Below are 19700 nucleotides of genomic sequence, written 5' to 3' on the forward strand. Positions count from 1 at the left end.
TGAAAATACAAAAGATATTTCACACGGGATACAAGATAAAAGTTTGTCAAAATCACAATTGAATAATTCATTAAAAAACTGTGCAAATGGTGCAAAAACAGATTTGAAGAAAATACCAATATCATCAAATAAATCTTCAGTTTTTTGAAAATAAATCTTTGCAAAATCGAAGTAAAACTATGACAGACATTCATAAGAAAACAAGTACACAATTAAGTAGGACGGCTAGTATTAAATCTAGATCAAATTCTGTAATGCCAGTTAAGGATGTTATTGGAAATTGTAAAAATCATTTGAACCCAAATGATACAAAATCATTGAACCATCAAAAACATAATTCTAACAGATATGCAGTTGGTGTAAAAAAACTAAAGATGTGAACATGAAAGCAAATAAAATTAGTGATTCTGTTAACATTTTAAAAGTACAGGACAAATCTAATTGTCTGAATAATAGTATGCAAACTAAATGTGAAGATGGTTGGTTAACAGTAAATAGAAAGCGCCGTCCTAGTTCTTACTTGACAATGAGATTTTATCAGCCTTCTTCTTCCACTAGTCTTCCCACACTAACATTTGATTCCAATGATAAGCCATTAGATACCCATAAAAATAAAATAATTAACTTAGAATATGAATATAATGGGGAGTGTTATGACACAGTTTCAGGCTTGGAAGCAAATTTTAGTGCTAACCCAATAGTTAACAGTAAACTCATAAGACAAAAATCTGACCTAACTGGTTTAAAAACAAACAATTCACATACATCTTTAGAACAAAATGCTCATAAGGAATCCAAAAATTCAGTTGCTAAAAAACAGAGATGAAAATTGGTCAGGAAGTTCAACAATTACAATCATAGGTTCTGATAAAACTATGAGCGCAGAAACTTTAGTAGGTGATCAATATGATCATAAAAATATGTCAGAAATAGGTGATGGAGAACCAGCAAAAGTTGTTAAAACCCGTAAGGGTAAACAATTACAGGAATCATCACAGCATGAATTGCTAGAAAAGCATAATTTTGATTATATAAATTTGTCTCAGTTGCCTAAATTCCCCAAAGCAAGTATTATTGATTCGAAACCAGAGGCATCGAAAGTGCCAAAATTTTCGTCTCTTTTATCAAGCCAAAATAAGCATAATAATAAGAAGATTGTTAGCACTGACTCTGTTAAAAGGAACCCAAAATCATTGAATAAGGTAATCATGGATCAACCTCTCAAGTCGCCAAAAAGAGTTACACAGAGTTTGATCGAGAAGAAATTATCTAAGACGGAACAGAAGACCTCTGAAGAAACTAGAAGAACACCAGTTAAAAGAAACAGTGGTAAAAAGACTAGTTCTCTCACCAGTTTAAATACCACATGCAGTGAAGTAAAAGAAAGTTCCAACAATACTAGCATACCTACAAAAATCAACATTGAAAAGTCACAAAGTTGTTCACAAATATGCAGAAATGTAAAAAATTCTCAAACTCCTATTAGCAAGATTTCAACAAATCAGAAGAACATGCAACTGCATTTTAGAGAATCTTCAACTAGTTCATGTTATACTAGTCAAACCAGTTCACCTGAGAAAAATTTTCAGTATTCAATTAATAGCGAAATTAATTCTGGTTCAGAGCACAGTAAAGGAAACTTTGATTATGGTGCTGAAACTATTTCTGGTATATATATTTTTATTTCAATATTTTTCACATATTAATTTGTTTTACACACACGCACATACTATAATAATTTTATTTTTGTGTTTTTGCACTTAGTTTATACGACAATGAAATTTTTCACTATAGTACTTAATGCATATTGGTATTTTGGTTTTTAGGAAATCTGAATTACAATGATATATCATTAACTGATATTGAGGTAAATGAAGATATTTTGTCTGACCAAGATCAGCGAATGCTATTTGAAGAAGAAGAAAGTTTACATAGGCAGATAAGAGAATTACAGTACTGTGAAATCGATATTGATACAGAAACAGATGAAACTGAAGTAAGATTGTTGTGATATTTATTACTACTAACTTACTATAATTTATATAAATAAATGTATGGCAATAAATATTTTTAGACTGACTGTGAGGCACTTACTGAAGGTGAATGCACTGAACCTTTTGAAATACCAGGAATGTCTCTGGAAGTGAGATATGAACCTATATTGTCAGGTATAGTTTATTTTCATTTTGTAACAAAATCAGTCAAAAATATTTTCAAATAGAATGATTTCAAATTTACTTACCTGAATATTATCTTTGTTTGTTAATGAATATTGCTAATAATTTGTTAATAAATATTGCTAATAATTTGTTAATAAATATTGCTAATAATTTGTTTGTTTGCTTTTTTGTAGTTCGTCTTTCTATATCTAATGATCAGACTCATTTAGAATATTTTTTTTGACTACTATTAATTAGTTGAAGAACACTTTAACTGAATATATTCTACAAAATTTGTGTTTGCATTATGCTTTTAAAATATATGCCTAACAATTAGATGTTAGTGTATTAATTATCAAAATCAAGTTGGATTAGTATAAGAACTAAAACTTTACTTACAATAATTTGAGAACACCCGCTATTTGAAATGTAATTAATTTTTTTATTGCCACTTTTAAAAGCAAATAAAAAAGTGTTAAATATTAGATTTTAAAAATTATGATATTTTTCTATTACTTTTGTGTTCAGAAATGTCATGGGGTGAGAGAGTTGATGCTCTTGCTACATTGGAAGCTCTCGTGGCTCGCCATCCTGGTCGAGCTATGCAATTGCACCAAAAGCTTTCAAGTCCTTCGAGAAGGAGGTCTTTACCTGAGACACTCAGAAAATATCAAGCTAAACAAGCGCGGGCGCAGCAGAAACGGCAAGCACTTCAACAAGAAAGATCTTTGAGAATTCAACAACTATTAGCAAGAGTAGAAGATGTTAAGGTGACACATTTAATACTAATTTTTTGAAGTATTATTTCATATCTACGCCAAGAATGTGCATTTTTTTATGATTTATATTATCTGCCTCCGATACCTCTTTTATCATTCAAGTGAAACCAATTAAAGCATTGGAAAATATATATTTCAATACATTAAAAAATTATAATATATTATTGAAAGTTAAGTGAAATGCTAATAATTTCACCAGTATCAATATTTCTTATTATTAGTATTTATAATGATAAATGATTTCAATTGATCAAATCATATTAATAATTTAATATCACTATCAATATCAATAATTACATAGGTTCACACATTTTCGATGTATCTATGCTGTTTTATCATTTTGTACTGTTATGTTCAATTATATTAAAACTTTATTATTTTCTTGATCAATCATAAATATTTTCAAAATAAATGTCAATGAAATATTAATATAGAAATTGAATAGGCTTGATGATATGGAATCAAATTGCTATTCTTCTTAATTATTCATTTTAATTATGTATGTACTTCTTTCTGTCTTATTTGAGCGACAAATGAGGAAATAATCTTATTTGTTATGTTTTGAATAAGCTTGATGAAAGCATGAAATAATATTTTTAATTATGGATTATTACTTGCTTATTAATGAATACAAATTAGTAATTAAATAAAAATTTGCAATATAAGTTTATAACTGTGTAGAACTTGTTTCCAAACAAGTTTGTATAAAACACTGAAATAATGATTAAAATAACTAAATGATTTAAATGAAACATTTCTTCATCTGTAACCATTTGTAAACAGGCGGCTCGACATCAATTGATTGAGGAAAAGAGAATTAGAATGGAACAAAGATTACAAAAAGCTGCAGAAAATCGTGATCAGCACTTGAAGGTAAACTTATAATATATATAACTTATAACTAAAATATGTATAAATTATGTATTTTCATATCTATAATTTATGCTTACATATTTTTAAATTGTATCTATTGTGATAGTCAAATATTTTTTATTGTTTTGATAAGAATGAATGTGTAATTCTTTTTACAGGGCATTGTCAGAAAGGCTCATGATGAGGAAGCAAAACTGAAAGAAATTGCTTTCATAAAAACTTTAGAAGCACAGAATAAGAAACATGAATTTTTGGAGTTATGCAAGGAGCAGAGTGGTAGATTGCAAGGAATACAACAGGATAGACAGAAGAAATTGGTATATATTTTGAATTATTTTTTGCGAATTGATGTTATTTTCATAGTAATAATTTATATATTTCAGGAAGAGAAAGCTGCTAAGGAAGCTGCAGTTGAAAGACGAAGGTGTGCTTTGGAATTAGAGAGATTAAAAAGACTGGAACAAATGAGAGAGAGTCGAAAAGAAAGAGAAGAAAGAGTGGGCAGGAGACAAGAGCAAAAATATCAGGCCAGGCAACGGATTGCTAGAGAAAAGGTTTCAATAAAAAAAATTGATTGCACATTGTACCAGCTTTCAATAAAAAAATAATGTATTTATCTTTTTGATTAATTGCATATTTAAATCCGGTCACAAAGAACTTGTGTTGTCAGTTGCTTACACTATGATTTTTCTATGGCATATATTTTTTGGTAAATATATTATTGCTTTGTTACTTAAAGGCACGGGATAGAGAAGAAAGGCTGTCAGCTTTACAAGCTCAACAGGAAGCAACAGTTTTCGAACTTAAGAGGAAAATTAACCAAAAGCAAGAAGTAATGTATAATATTTATATATATATTTATTTTATATATATAATATATAAATATGATTATAGGAAACATCTAGGAGACATGATCAGCAAATTGAACATATAAAACAAAAAGCTGTTGAATTATCGAATCCTCGTGATTTTATGGATGAACCATTAATTCCTGATATCACACCTTATGCAAACATCAAAATGTGTAATATTTGTAAAGTCATGGTAAATATTAAATTTAATTTTGATATAATTCTATTATTGATATTCTGAGTTATTCAAACATGTTGCAGTTCAAACTGGCGATAATGCAAAACATACTATTTACCATAATATATTTAGTATGTAGTAAGTTAAGTATATAATATGATATTCAATTTTCAGTTGAAGTCAGAAATTTATTACTAAGTCATATAAAAGGAAGATTGCATATGGAAAATGTACACAGCTCATCACTATTATCTGATATGGCTCAAACATCTGATGTTATGCAAAAATATTATATGCAACATATTTGTGATGCTCCTGAAGGTATGGATTTTGTAATAACGAAGATATATGAATTAGTTTTCTGTTTTATTTTAAATAATTATAAGTTATAAAAATATCCATATTATTTATAATTTTAGAGGAAATATCTAAATTGGAGCGTGCCGCAAAAGAAAACAACAAAAATATGAAGAAGAAATCAAAGAAGATACGTCAAAAATTGATGAAAAAGTGAGAATACAAAATATGTTATTATTTATAAATGCTATTTCTACGATTGTAATAAATTTATTATATTTTCAGTCCTTCAGAATACACAATGCACATTCCAACGTATGATGCACTGCCAACAAATCATAATAAAATTTTGACTTACATTAAGTCTTTACAACTTACAAATACAAAAGTTCATGCCAATGTTGTCGGAGCAGGACCGGATAAACATTTACAAGGACTTTTAATGCACTTGAAACAAAATTCAGCTGATAGGACCATGTTTTTGAAATCTGGAGGTTTGACAATACTGTCACAAATTATTTCCCGAGGTCCAAATAAGACATTCACAACCAAGTGAGTGAATTCATAATTAAACAAATTTATAAAAAAATGTATTCAAAAGCTCTGTTAACACTTTATGACACCGAGAAACTTTCAGGTTCCATTCAAATTTTTTTCATATTTAACCAAATATATTAAAATCTTAATTCTATAACGTTGTCAAGGCAAGCAGTATCAATATTTATGAACTTTGCTAGGTTTTTCAATCTGAAATAACATTATCATACAGAGAAGTATGAACATTATAGGCTGCTATGACTTAAAACTCACAATTCATTAATACCAAAAGAATTGTTTAAACATAATTTTTCCTTTTTCATTTGCTTATATAGGCTTCTAATAACTTATTTTATGTTCCCCTAATTCCTTTGAATGTAAAACAACAATTCGGCTCATAGAGACTTTTCTTTTTCTTGTCATTCGCCGATTATTTTTTGTATGCTTATAAAAAAATTATTTAGATCATGTATTATTAAAATAAATTAATATTTTATCAGGAGTCTAACAATAGCTGCACAAGTATTTAATTATACTTGCATGAATCATCAAGAAAATCAGAAACATGCTATAATGAGCAATGGCATTCTATCACTACTAGATGTTCTGAATACCACACTACGGGTAAGTTTTAACTAATACAGTATTAGTAATAATTCATATTACGACTTATTGTCTTTGATAAACTTTAATAAACTTCTTTTTATTATAAAATTATCAAATTGACTTAACGTTCATATTACTACATTTTAATCACGATCTCCTTCATACAGATAGATGTTTATTCTATTCTTTTGTTAATTCATATCTATTTTTCGAAATGTCAATAAATACACTCAGACCTTAATGTTCTAAGGTTTATACTTGGTTATCCATGGGTTTATACTTGTTTATCTATGGGTTTATAATTAGTCGATTTTTACTTGAAAGCATTTTTCTATAACACTTGATATAAAATCGAATAACTGATGTGATGTACGGATAAATTTAATTTCGTTTTATTTTAAAAGCACGACATATTTGAAATTGAAATGATATAAAATACTCAATAAATAAATAATTTCATGTAATGGTTTCTGGCATTGATCTATTGCCGAAACTTTTCGTTCCGGTAGTAATTCTTAACAAAATTAAAATTGATTTTTTTCTGAACATTTAAATTTTTCAGATTTATTTTAATTTAGATTTTTGACAAATTTCAATAATAACTTCTTTTCTAAAACTAAAAATTGTTTTAACCCAATATTGACCGATTTTACCACTTTTTACGCCATTTATGCTTTTATTAAAAATACGAATCAAATTAATTTCTGAAAAATCGTTTAGCATTTTTCACCAAAATGGCGACAGATCCTGCAAATCTTCTTAATTATTTCCAATGATCAAAACTTATCTTATAGATTTCAAAATATAATATTATAGACCGTTTTTGAGTAATCTTTATTAGAATTTTAAATCAGAAACTTAATTTTGTATCTCATATTTTTAAGAATTATATAAAATTACTAGCTGACCCGGCAAATGTTGTTTTGCTAAGTAAGGTATATTCTAAACAATTTCTAGAGAATCAAAAATATTAATACTTTAAGTGTATAAGGATATGTTGTTTCAATGCTATATACAATGAGGTATTATAAAAACAATAAATCCCATTAGTTTGTCTATATTTTGTTAACACAATCAAACTGGAAGTTTTATACACTTTCTATAGAAAACATGGTATAATCCAATCCAAGTTTTTTTTGGTCTTTCGACTTATTGATTACGTTTCGAGTTTTTCAGATTCTTCAGATAGAAAATAAATTATTTCTTTTTTGACCTGCTTTTTGAAAAGTTTCAAGTAACATTCGTTGAATTAAAGTAAATTTAATAAAAAGTATATATGTAGAGCAGGGCGAGGCACAATGGTCCAATTTGACTTTGAGCAAATATAAACTATATTGTGAAAACCATAACAATTATATCACAACAAATAACAGATATCAAACGAACAATTATCTGAGTTCAGTAAACTGCCTTCTACTTCATCAATTTTCTACATTGATGAAGTAGAAGTAGTGCTTTTTTGATGTCTTCCAAAAGTTTGTTATCTAGACCTTTTTACCCTATAGGCGGGGTAACTTGAAACGGGCAGGTGGCAAAAAGGTTTAAAGCCTTATTATAGTTTTAAAGATAATTTACAAAATAATTACATTTTTAACTAATGCTAAAAAACTACCAACGGAAGAAAATACTTTTATTATGGATTTTTAAAGATTACCGTTTATCTCCCCCATTTCAAAGATTACCGTTTTCAAATCAAGGTTATAGCTGGTTATACATCTTTTTTTTCTCTACTTTCAAATATTGTTGTTAAACAATGCTTAACTTTACTGATTTTTGAAACATCGGCGGTGGACCTTTTAATCCTGGACCTTCATATATTACTATCTATTCTGCGATAAATTCTGGGAAATTATAACTGGAAAAATGTTATTTGACAAAATGTCCATTTGATCGATACCAATTTTAGGTTCTGAATTTAAATAACATAAATAAAAAATAATATGACCTAGAAAATGTTTTATGAATACCAATGAGTATATAATTATACAAATGAGATCTTTCAGAGCACCATGTTTGAGAAAAATATGTCAAAAAGTGCATTTTCATATTAACATATCAAAAAAGTTTATATTTTGAGTCTCTAGTAACACTTGCGGCCCGTTTACTAACGTTTTTGTATATAAATAAAACTACAAACAAAACTACTTACTACAAATTAATCATAATAAAATAATATTCAAGTAAAATATCCTATTAAACGTAATTGAACATCATCTGTCAAAAACGTTTGACATTTCACGTATTAGCCACCGTCCATTATTTTATTTAAATGACGCTTCTACAAAAATTTTCAAATTAAAAATGTGAAGTTTCTACGCGATTTTGAAATAATATCTCACCTTTCCGACCATCTCTGGATTGGCACGAATTTTTCAAGACTAAGACTGGCCAAATCGGTTAAGCCATTTTCGAGTTTTACCGAATCATTTGATCGAGAGCTCCATTTTCATATATAAGATTAGTTAAAATTAATAGTTAAAATTATTTATTTCAATAAGTCTATAAGTCTATAAGCGAACTTTATAATTATAGCTAGATTTTTTTTATTGTTTGAACAGCAATCAGAACTCTCACTTATATGTTCTATAAGCTGTTTGTTAATTTTAATTTGAAAATTTGCTTTATTTGTCTTAAATACATACATTGATTTTTACATAAAGATACAAATTGTATACACCTATTCTGGGAATATCATTATACTATCATAATATAATATTGTTTGCATATATATATAATTGTTTCAATTAGCTTATATAAGTATGAAAAGAGCTATTAAAAACATACTGCTGTTTGTTAAGGACTTATGACTACTTATGTATTTCATGAGAGGCAATGCATCGATTTACCATTCTCTTATGTGTGGGGTATTTTTGATATTAGCTCTTATGTCTAATAGTTAGCATATGATTGGATGTTGCAGCTATGTCCACGAAGGACGATATCCACTTCGAATTATATTGTGATCTATAACCCCAAGTGGAAATTTGACATCAAAGCTGCCTGATGTGGTTGCTGCTAGCCCACGCTCTAACCGATATCGCCACCGCTGGCCCATAGCTAGAAATGAAATTAAAATTCGAATCATTTTCGATTTTCGAAAAATTAACTTTTTTTTAAATTAAAAAAAATGAAATTTTATAATTAAAAAAAAATCTCCTTTCTAAAAACTAATCATTTCTTAACACTGTCAACACGAGCAAAATATTTTTAGATTCTCAAAAACTGCTATTTTTTTGCACTTTTTTGCATCTTATCAGCGCGTCCCCTCGTGAATACGAACCAAATCTTTTTGAATCATTCTGATCGGATTCTCTGTTTTCCCAAAAATTCATTTTCAGCACTATTTGCTCTGTGTCTCTGAACCTGTATTTGCCAAGCCAATCAACAAGAATCGAATGTTTTTTTAATCGATCTAATCGGGTTTCTCGAAAACTGAATTCGTGCACTTTTTGCTCTATATCTCTGAAACGGCTCGACCTGTCTTTGCTGAAAACGAATCAAGTCTTCCTGTCAGTGCGAATCGAATGTTATTTAAATCGTTCAAATCGGTTAATCCGTATATCTAGAAAACGCAGATTTGAAAAATAGTATATACACATTCATTTTATCTAATTGTAAGGTATGCCAAAAGGTTTTCAAACATTTGAAACTTAAAGATATGCAAACATTTTTATTTTCGATTTTTGGATAATTCGATTTTTGTATAAGTTACTACGGTAAGTTAAAAAATACGATAAAAATTCATTTTTATATTTGTATACTCTTAACTTTTTCAAAATATTAATTTGTGCTGAATATCGATCATGATACTTTTAGTCTTATTTTATAATAAATACATATTCTCTCTAAGTTTTATGACATTATAAGCGTACAACTCTATTTTAAAGAAACATTCAAACATACATTCTTATGTTGAACTTATGTTCGTGGCACCGCGTATATAGGCGTGTCGCCGCTTCAACTGGGCGTGGTGGCTTGTGTTAGTGGGGTCCTTGATATTTTCCGTGGGCTGGGGAACTCCTTCCGTAAACCCCGAGATGGCTCAGTAGTGGGGTTAACGGCTCTGCGTTGCATTAGATAGTCGCTTTTATCACTGCGCTTTTCTTACGTTGCGTTGTTGGTGAAGAAACGAAATTTAACAAAATGCGGGCGTGCTCGAGTGAACAACTTGTTTTTGGATTTCATAACATCCTTATATTTGCTACATAGAAAACCATTGCTAAGATGGTCATGCATTGATCATGCTAAGATATGGCGTGTACTGTTTCATATATTCGTTTATATTTGTTTTTTTCTTTTTTTATATAAAATATTGCTTTGCAATTACGGTAAAACTGCTAGGTTTTAAATTTCAATGAAAATGGTGACATATGACATTATTATTTTTTCGTTTTTATTAATTTGAAAGATTTTGTTTGTTACATTTTTTATGCATTACTCTACATTTACTCTACATTAGGCATTTTTCATCTTCTTCAAGATCTAATAATAACACCTGGTGTTTGAATATTTTCTTAACTATTTAAATTTTTTATCTTTAATCTTAATTATTATTTGATACATGATATGAAAGATAGCAACGTATATAATTACCACTCTAACATTTCCTGAAAAGGATTTTGCCAAATATTTTCCTTGTTATGATTTTTTTTATGAAACTATTACAAATTTTATTTTATAAAATTATTATTTGTGTTAAAACTGGAAAATCATACTACAAAAGGAAACTAGTTTTCGAGAATATATTAACGAATCTTGTATGGGTGCTATAGAGGTGACCATACGTCCCGGTTTGGCCGGTTCAATTCCACATTTCCATCTTGTGTCCCGGATTGGTCTAAAAGCAATATTTGCCCCGGGGTTAGATCTTTTGCCCCGGATTGTTCCGTTTTTTTAAATATTAGTAAGTAATTTAATCAAAATTACGAAAATTTAATAGAATTTTATGCTAGGCTCGAAACCGAAAAAAACTTAGATAAAAAAAATATAAGATATAATATAATATCATAGATAAAAAAGCATTACACATTCTTTTTTTTTCATTGAATTGTTAATGCCGTCCCGGTTTTGATTTGAAAAAATGGTAACCTTAATACGGTATATATATACATATATATAACACATATATATATATATATATATATATATATATATATATATATTATTTTCTAGTTTTAATACAAAAAAAAGATTTTATAATTTTAATTACCATTAAGTTTCTAATGTAATTATCACATTAATTAAATAGTTGTTTAAAATTATTTTAATTAATCAATTTTGTTTTTATTTAGAGATGTAGAAAATGCTGTTGGGATGTAAACTGTGCTCTATTTGTTCAATTCATATAATTCATTAATTTTCGTTGTTTTGATGAAGCGCCCCTCCTTTTAGCGATTACTTCTCGGACCAGCAATATTCATAAGAAATTGCTGTTTTCTGAATATATTATTTCCAATTGTAATTATAGATGAGATATATTTTATATAATAATGCATATATGTATATCATTACTTATTCTTTACAAAAATCGAATTTCTAATTCTCATGTGTTCTGAACATTTTAAAATATTTAAAATACAAAACCTGTTACATATAAAATAACATAACATAATTAGATATCAGTGAATCACAATATGATTTTGGGTATTGGCTTAAACTTTATTATAATGAACAATTCCCACAATTATTTTTTAATCGTCAACATTAATTTACTCTTATCACTGTGTGACTGGTAATTTGTACCGCGCATCTTAAAGGCCATAAGAGCGCGCACTCGGAATTATTGAATCTCTGAATATTACGATCATTGAAAAAATAGCTCTGATACAGTCGTGAGAAACTCTGAAATTATACAATATTGATATAATAAGCGAGGAATACTGAATTTTTAGTATTAATGTTTAAGTTTTATAAAACAACTATGTAATAGTTATTTATTATAACAAATGAAACAATTTATATTGAATTATATAGATAAGTAGGTTTAATCTATTTATACTTAACTGTAATGCAGTGAAATGTTTGAATATATACATATATATATATATATATATATATATATATATTTATATATATATATATATATATATATATATATATATATATATATATATATATATATATATATATAAGTAAGGTGACCATACGTGCCGAATTGGCCGGGACAGTCCCGGATTTCCACCTTGTGTCCCGGGTTTTTCTTAAAGCAATATTTGTCCCGGCTTTTGATTTTTTGTTCCGGATGTCCCAGTTTTTCGAAAATTAATAGTAAAATTAACAAAAATTGAGAAAACAAGCTTACAGATGCTAATTTTTTCAAATTAATTATGAAGACAATTGAATAGAACATATAGATCGAAAAATATAAGATATAATATCATAGATAAAGAAGTATTGCATATAATAGTCGAAGTATAAAGCTCTTACTAAAAGTCATTTTTCTGTTGCACCCCATACAGTAATTAAACAATTTTTACATCTTTCAGCATATCTTATAGAATACGGGAATGTGGATTATAATGCACTATGTTTGCTGGGTAAAGAATCAAACGATTTCTATTCATCAATAATGCTTGCAGTATTCAATACTACATTCTTATCCCTGACAAATTTCATCTCAATACATGAATTGAAGATTTGAATTGGAGTATCATCAAAATCCCAGAGCAGAAAACTCCTTTTTAGCATTGTGCTTAGTCTTCTGCTCATCGATTGAATTTCTCCTATCGGATAGTTTCTCAATGTGTTATCTTTCTGTCCATTGTCGTCTTTCTCCTGCATTTTCTTTTCTTACGCTCCATCTTTTTGCCTGACATATGTATGACATCAAATCTTTTGTTATGCTGATATAATTATATATAATTTTGTTATATATGTTTGTGTTTCAAAACTTTGCTACGGTTGCTATAAATGAAATTAAAAAAAAGAAATTTGTTGATACTCCTGAGAAATTAATATTAAATTTCAAAATTTTCAAACATTTTTCTCTAATGTTAGGCACATTAGTTTTTAACAATAAATAAATAATAGGGGTGAATTTAGATTTTATTTCTCACGATTACGATTACTACAAATTATAATACTTATTGCAAAATACTCACTATTATACTAAGTATACTTCAGTTGCATGACTAGAGACTCATATTGAGCATTAACATGCAACATTATTTGCAAAAAAACAACCATTCTGCTATTCAAGTGTTAATATTTTAGTTGATTTCATTGATGTTTTTGTTGGGACATTGATGAGACTGTTAGTGAAGGTTTCAATAGTTTTCTTCTAAATAAAAAAAACTTTGCTTGAATTTTTATATTAACAAACATTATTAAGGAGCTTTAAGCACTTAAGTACATGCGATGAATTATATGTATAAGTGTATCATACACCCAAATTTCTATTATGAAACTGTGTTTTTTTATTTGTCAACACTTTTTAACTTTTTTTCGAATAGATGAGTTACTAGGATGCCATTTTTTGAAATTTAATCGATAATTTGTACTGACATTTACGTCAAATAATTAAAATCGGTTTTTGTTATAGTCAGCATTAATACAAATATCGAATGATATAATGTATTTACTCTGTTTATTCTCATTATATTTTTGTCGCCAGCGATTTTCTTCAATTTCCGAAGCCGAAGATGAAGACATGGTTTTGTGCGTGGAGCTGCTGCGGGCACTGAATTGTACGCTGATCGTTGACCCGTCTCGTGATAACAGTTTGGCGCCAGAAATCAAAGAGAAACTATGCGACATAGTCGGGTGAGTCTTAATTCTAATCGAAATATTATTTTATTTATTGCTTTTCGCTTCAATCCTTTGCATTAGACTCGTTTTACTTATCATTCACTGTTTTCGTTTCGGTCAATGTTTTGATGCACATAATGTTCTTTGGTGATATGTAATATCTGATTCTTTCTTCAAGATATGCATTCAACATGTGCGATCTGGTATGTACAGCTTATTCTTTTATTTATTACACTTTCGACGGTTGACATATATTAACGTTGTGTTAAATAATATTTGAATTCAAACATGGAAATTACGTAGCTACGAAATAATTCATTTTATGGACATCTTAAATAACTTACTGAATTATCGGTTAACTAATAAATACAATATACATATATGTACATCATATATATATATATATATATATATATATATATATATGTTTAATTTGAGTTTAATATTCGGGCGTAACATCAATAAAAATAGTATGAGTTTTTTTTAAAAATTTATTTATTTAAAATCCATACGTTTCGGCTAGCATCTTAGCCATCATTCAGTGGTAATCAAGTTAACTATAAAAATTGAAACTAAATAAATTATATGAAAGGAAATTTCATGGAAAAACAATAATAATAATAATAGTAATAAAACACTTACAATTTTGTATCCTAATAAAGCATATGAAACCATTATTAATCCATGGTATGAGTATGTGCACGTTGATAAGATATATATATTTTAACACAAACATCACAAATGGTAAAACACACTAATAATCATGATAACTTAACAAGTTGTCGAAATATATATATATATATATATATATATATATATATATATATATATATATATATATATCTTTTTATATACAAAAATGGAGCTCGATAAAATGATCCGCTAAAACTCGAAAACGCCTAAACCAATTTGGCCAGCCTTAGTCTTCAAAAATTCGTGCTAATCAGTAGGCCTGAAAAGTGAGATATTATTTCAAAATTGCACAGAAACTTTATATGTTTAATTTGAATTTTTTTTGTTGAAAAAATGGATTTACGAATTTTTCTATTCAACATACTTATTTATAGAGTATCTTTTCACAAATTAGTAAACGAAAGCAAATTATAAAGTAATAGCTGATGCTTTGAGCCTATGAGGCCTATTCTGCCGTGAAATAGACCAATGTTATGGTAAGGCTATGCTACGTAGAAGTTTTCATACAAAATCGTACTAAATACCGTCAAAAGCCACGTGGTTGCTGTGCAGTTAGGCGTTTTAGATAGAAAACCTAACCTAGAAAACGCACAAATGTCCGAAAAATAATGTTATTATAACTGAACCTTTGCGATATGGCTTGATAACATATAATTTATTGCAGTTTATGTAAAACGCCTGATTTTGTATGAAAACTGGAAGGTAACGTACACTTGCCACAACATTGACGGCAGAATTGGCCCATCTAAATCGTGCTTATAAGTGTGACGCTTTGACACTATAAATCTTTGTATAAAAACCTGGCAGGTTCTAAATAGTTCCAATTACTACAAACATGAAATGAATTCAATTGAATTTTCTTAAAGGAAAGTCCTTCACATAATCCAAAAATCATATACTTCAAGAATTATTAAAATACCGCAGGATAAGCTACATACAGTAGCGGCGTTAGGCGTCGGCGGTGTCGACGACCGCCGACGGTTTTGCACATCAAGGGGCCTCGCAAGAGGCCCCGGAAAGATTTTGATTATTTAAACTTTAGTTTTTCGTTTTTATTTAGTTTTTTTTTATACTGATGTGCGAGGAAAGAATGTGATTAGTGGTTTACGGGCTCTGTCATTTTACTCTCTTATCTCTTATGGACACTAAACAACTTCGCACGAGACGGTTAATTCTCTGGTTGTTTATATTTGTGTGTTTCTTATGCGAGCATAATGTAAATCATTATTCAATTTGGGTATACAAATGAATAGTTATCTTAACGTATCCAAACACAAACAGTAGCTAAATATATATTCGAGGAATAAAATTAATCAACACTCAATAAAAATTCATCACTGAGAAATAACAATTGTTTTGAATATTTTGAAAAAAATATGCGAAATATAAATACTGTTAATTTGAAACTAGTCATTGTTTCACACTGTCAACACAAGCGATATATTTTCCGCATGAAGTTTGAAAGAGTTCTTTGAAAAACTGCATCACCAAATTGATAACCTTTTAAACTTTTTTGCATTTCCGAAACCGCTGTACCTGCCTTTGCCAATTTATCAACACTAATCGAATGTTTTTTGAATTATTTAAATCGGTTGATCCGCACTGCTATCGTCGACAAAAAATTAGATTTTTAAAAAATCCGCCATTTCCACATTTCTGAACCGATTTTGAAAATTCAAAAACTGTTCGAAAGTTTTCAGTTGGCAATAATGCTAATTAGGTTTTAGTAACGATAGTTTCTTCGTAATTAAATGTAGAATTAAAAAATCTCTGTATAGAGATAAAAACTACAGTCTAAACTCTAAACTAACATAAATTTTATGGAACTGCAATAAGTAATCTTATATATAAAAATGGAGCTCTCTTTCAAATGTCCGAAGAAAACTCGAAAACGGCTGAATCGATTTGGCCAGTCTTAGTCTTGAAAAATTTGTGCCAATCCAGAGAAAGTCCAAAAGGTGAGAAATTATTTCAAATCCGCGTAGAAACTTTACATTTTTAATTTGAAAATTTTTGTAGAAGCGTAATTTAAATAAAACAATGGACGGTGGCAATTTCGTGAAATGTCAAACGCTTTTGACAGATGATGTTCAATTACGTTTAATAGGATGTTTTACGCGAATATTATTTATTTATGATAAATTTGTAGCAAGTAGTTTTGTACAAAAACGTTAGTAAACGGGCCGCAAGTGTTACTAGAGACTCAAAATATAAACTTTTTTGATATGTTAATATGAAAATGCACTTTTTGGCATATTTTTCTCAAACACGGTGCTTTGAAATATCTCATTTGTATAATTATATTCTTATTGGTATTTATAAAACATTTTCTAGGTTATATTATTTTTTATTTATCTTATTTAAATTCAGAACCTAAATTTGGTATCGATCAAATGGACATTTTGTCGAATAACATTTTTCCAATTATAATTTTCAGAATTTATCGCAGAATAGATATTAATATATGAAGGTCCGGGATTAAAAAGGTCCACCACCGATGTGCCAAAAATCAGTAAAGTTAAGCATTGTTTAACAACAATATTTGAAAGTAGAGGAAAAAAGATGTAAAGCCAGCTACAAACTTGATTTGAAAACGATAATCTTTGAAATGGGGGAGATAAACGGTAATCTTTGAAAATCCATAATAAAAGTATTTTCTTTCGTTGGTAGTTTTAGCGTTAGTTAAAAATGTAATTATTTTGTAAAATACCTTTAAAATTATAATAAGGCTTTAAACCTTTTGCCACCTGCCCGTTACAAGTTACCCCGCATATAGGATAAAAAGGTCTAGATAACAAATTTTTGGAAGACATCAAAAAAGCACATTTCTACAATGATGAAGTAAAAGTCAGTTTACTGAACGTAGTCAGATAATTGTTCGTTTGATATGTCTTATTTGTTGTGATATAATTGTTATGGTTTTCACAATATAGTTTATATTTGCTCGAAGTCAAATTGGACCTTTGTGTCTGGCCCTGCTCTACATATATACTTTTTATTAAATTTACTTTAATTCATCGAATGTAACTTGAAACTTTTCAAAAAGCAGGTCAAAGAAGAAATACTTAATTCATTTTTTATCTCTCCTCGCAAAAATTTGAAAATTTTGTATAAGCTCAGTAGTATTATTTACAATTATACACAAAATCCAGAATCCAAAAAGAATCTGAAAAACTTGAAACGTAATTAATAAGCCGAAAGACCAAAAAAGACTCGGATTGGATTATACGATGTTTTCTATAGAAAGTCTATAAAACTTGCAGTTTAATTGTATTGACAAAATATAGACAAACTAATGGGGTTTATTGTTTTTATAATACCTAATTGTATACAGCATTCAAACAACACATCCTTATGCACTTAAAGTATTAATATTTTTAATTCTCTAGAAATGGTTTAGAATATACCTTATTTAAAACAACGTTTTCCGGGTCAGCTAGTTAATTATAAAAATTTATTAGATTTTAGAATAATGAGCCGAGGTCATGCCATGTGTACGTTTTACGTGCGGATTTGTGCACTCAAATTATTATGATTATTGAATTTTTATTCTAATTAATAAATGAGTTATTGATGAAGATCGGTGGTTTCCAATCATTTTCATTCAGAAAGACTTGAACGGTCGAAAAATTATAAAATTAGCTAATCAAATAATTTGGCAAAAAGTAACTTTTTCGGGATAATTATTTAATTTTCGTGTTTTTTCTAATATGTGGAGAGCGAACTTTTTTGCCGAAGATTTTGTTTATTTTAACTTGTGTAATTTAAGTTACGGCCTGGGAAGTTTCAGCAATTTGCCTTGAGACACGATGCCGTGCACCACTAGTCAACATTAACTGGGAAAAAAGGGGGGCCTCGAAACGAATTTCGCCGACGCCCACGAATGGTCTAGCGCCGTCACTGGCTATAGAAGTCGCAAATAAAATATTGTTTTTGATATCTTTACATTTATGGCCGCCTTAATTTCGTCATATCTCTGAAGACATTGCTGCACTTGTTTTTTGTGAGTGCGCTATAATTTTTTTGTTTGAATATTTTTACTCGACAAATGTTGATTTTTTTAAAATCTCATTTGCAATTGAAACTTTTATATTTGTTTAGAAATTTGATATGCAAAATCTACGAAAAAATTTTTCTAATTGTTAATTACAATAAAAACAGCATAACAAATTTAGGGTATTTATTCTGAATAACTAATTAACGCGAGTTATTGAGAAATTATATTGCTGCTAAAATTAGAACGAATAGTATTATACATGCTCAAGGACGTACATCAAATATGTGGACTTAAATGCCCTTCTTGCACATAATGAGCATAATTATTTTTATTCTACCGCCGTGCACATCTTTTAGAAAATGAGTATTTGTTTGTATAGAATCTTCTGTGCGAGGTTGGTCTTTATACTACTTGTGGTATAATAAAAAATGCTTCCTTTAAAATTACTCAGTTTATTTTGGATGTTACTTGTTTCACGGTTCAGCAAGAAGAGAGTCATTTTTCATAGTTTTAACATAAACATAAATATAAGATGGCGGATACATAGTTTTATGGTAGGAGAACACTGTTGCCAACATCACTAATAGTAATGGCGGGACATTTGATTTACAAATATATATAACATTACATTTGACATTACATAAGAAAAATGTGACAAACAATTTTGTCCAACTTGTATGTATATTCATAATATATTACTAGTTATTAATTAACAATGAACACATACATGTTAGTGTATTATTGAATCATTATTTTTAATAATTGTAAATATTATTAGTACGCGTTATTTATACATATGAGTAATTATTTACGTTTGAGTTAATATGTTAAAATTATTTTCGATATATTGCATTTACTGTAAATGTAAATGTTTTACATACCACATACCGTTCATTTACATTAACTTTTACTTATCTTATTGTTAGACATTAAATTTTCATAGTCGTGAACATTGAAGCAAAATCAAGTAATTTTACTGAAATT

General features: G+C 28.5%; 2 protein-coding genes across 2 annotated transcripts in view; both read left to right on the forward strand.

Annotated features, from left to right (window-relative positions):
- The first annotated feature begins 179 nt into the window (after window positions 1–179).
- Window positions 180–5038, forward strand: LOC113371359 (stress response protein NST1-like). The gene is made up of 12 exons (XM_026611988.1): window positions 180–359; window positions 431–700; window positions 774–1668; window positions 1827–1996; window positions 2075–2168; window positions 2688–2929; window positions 3722–3811; window positions 3970–4128; window positions 4195–4365; window positions 4551–4643; window positions 4706–4855; window positions 5015–5038. Exons 1-12 carry the CDS (start codon window positions 180–182, stop codon window positions 5036–5038), a joined length of 2538 nt encoding a protein of 845 aa, XP_026467773.1.
- Window positions 5039–5040: 2 nt separating this feature from the next.
- Window positions 5041–19700, forward strand: part of LOC113369905 (S phase cyclin A-associated protein in the endoplasmic reticulum-like) — a 99598-nt gene continuing 84938 nt past the window's right edge. Inside the window, exons 1-5 of the mRNA XM_026610524.1 lie at window positions 5041–5161; window positions 5260–5350; window positions 5423–5689; window positions 6175–6298; window positions 13893–14041. Coding sequence (XP_026466309.1) covers window positions 5062–5161; window positions 5260–5350; window positions 5423–5689; window positions 6175–6298; window positions 13893–14041 — 731 coding nt within the window. The 5' untranslated portion in view covers window positions 5041–5061. The remainder of the gene's footprint in view (window positions 5162–5259; window positions 5351–5422; window positions 5690–6174; window positions 6299–13892; window positions 14042–19700) is intronic.

Source organism: Ctenocephalides felis, unplaced genomic scaffold (assembly GCF_003426905.1).
Source record: "Ctenocephalides felis isolate EL2017-DRISC unplaced genomic scaffold, ASM342690v1 CF-g0.4_SCAFFOLD_01492, whole genome shotgun sequence".
NCBI classification, from domain to species: Eukaryota; Metazoa; Arthropoda; class Insecta; order Siphonaptera; family Pulicidae; genus Ctenocephalides; species Ctenocephalides felis.

Excerpts from the sequence above, each read along its gene's own strand:
- LOC113371359 (XM_026611988.1), top strand. The coding sequence starts at position 180 with ATGACAGACATTCATAAGAAAACAAGTACACAATTAAGTAGGACGGCT. Across the intron at positions 701-773 it reads ATTTTAGTGCTAACCCAATA|AACAAAATGCTCATAAGGAA; the intron begins GTTAACAGTAAA and ends ATACATCTTTAG. Across the intron at positions 2,930-3,721 it reads CAAGAGTAGAAGATGTTAAG|GCGGCTCGACATCAATTGAT; the intron begins GTGACACATTTA and ends ATTTGTAAACAG.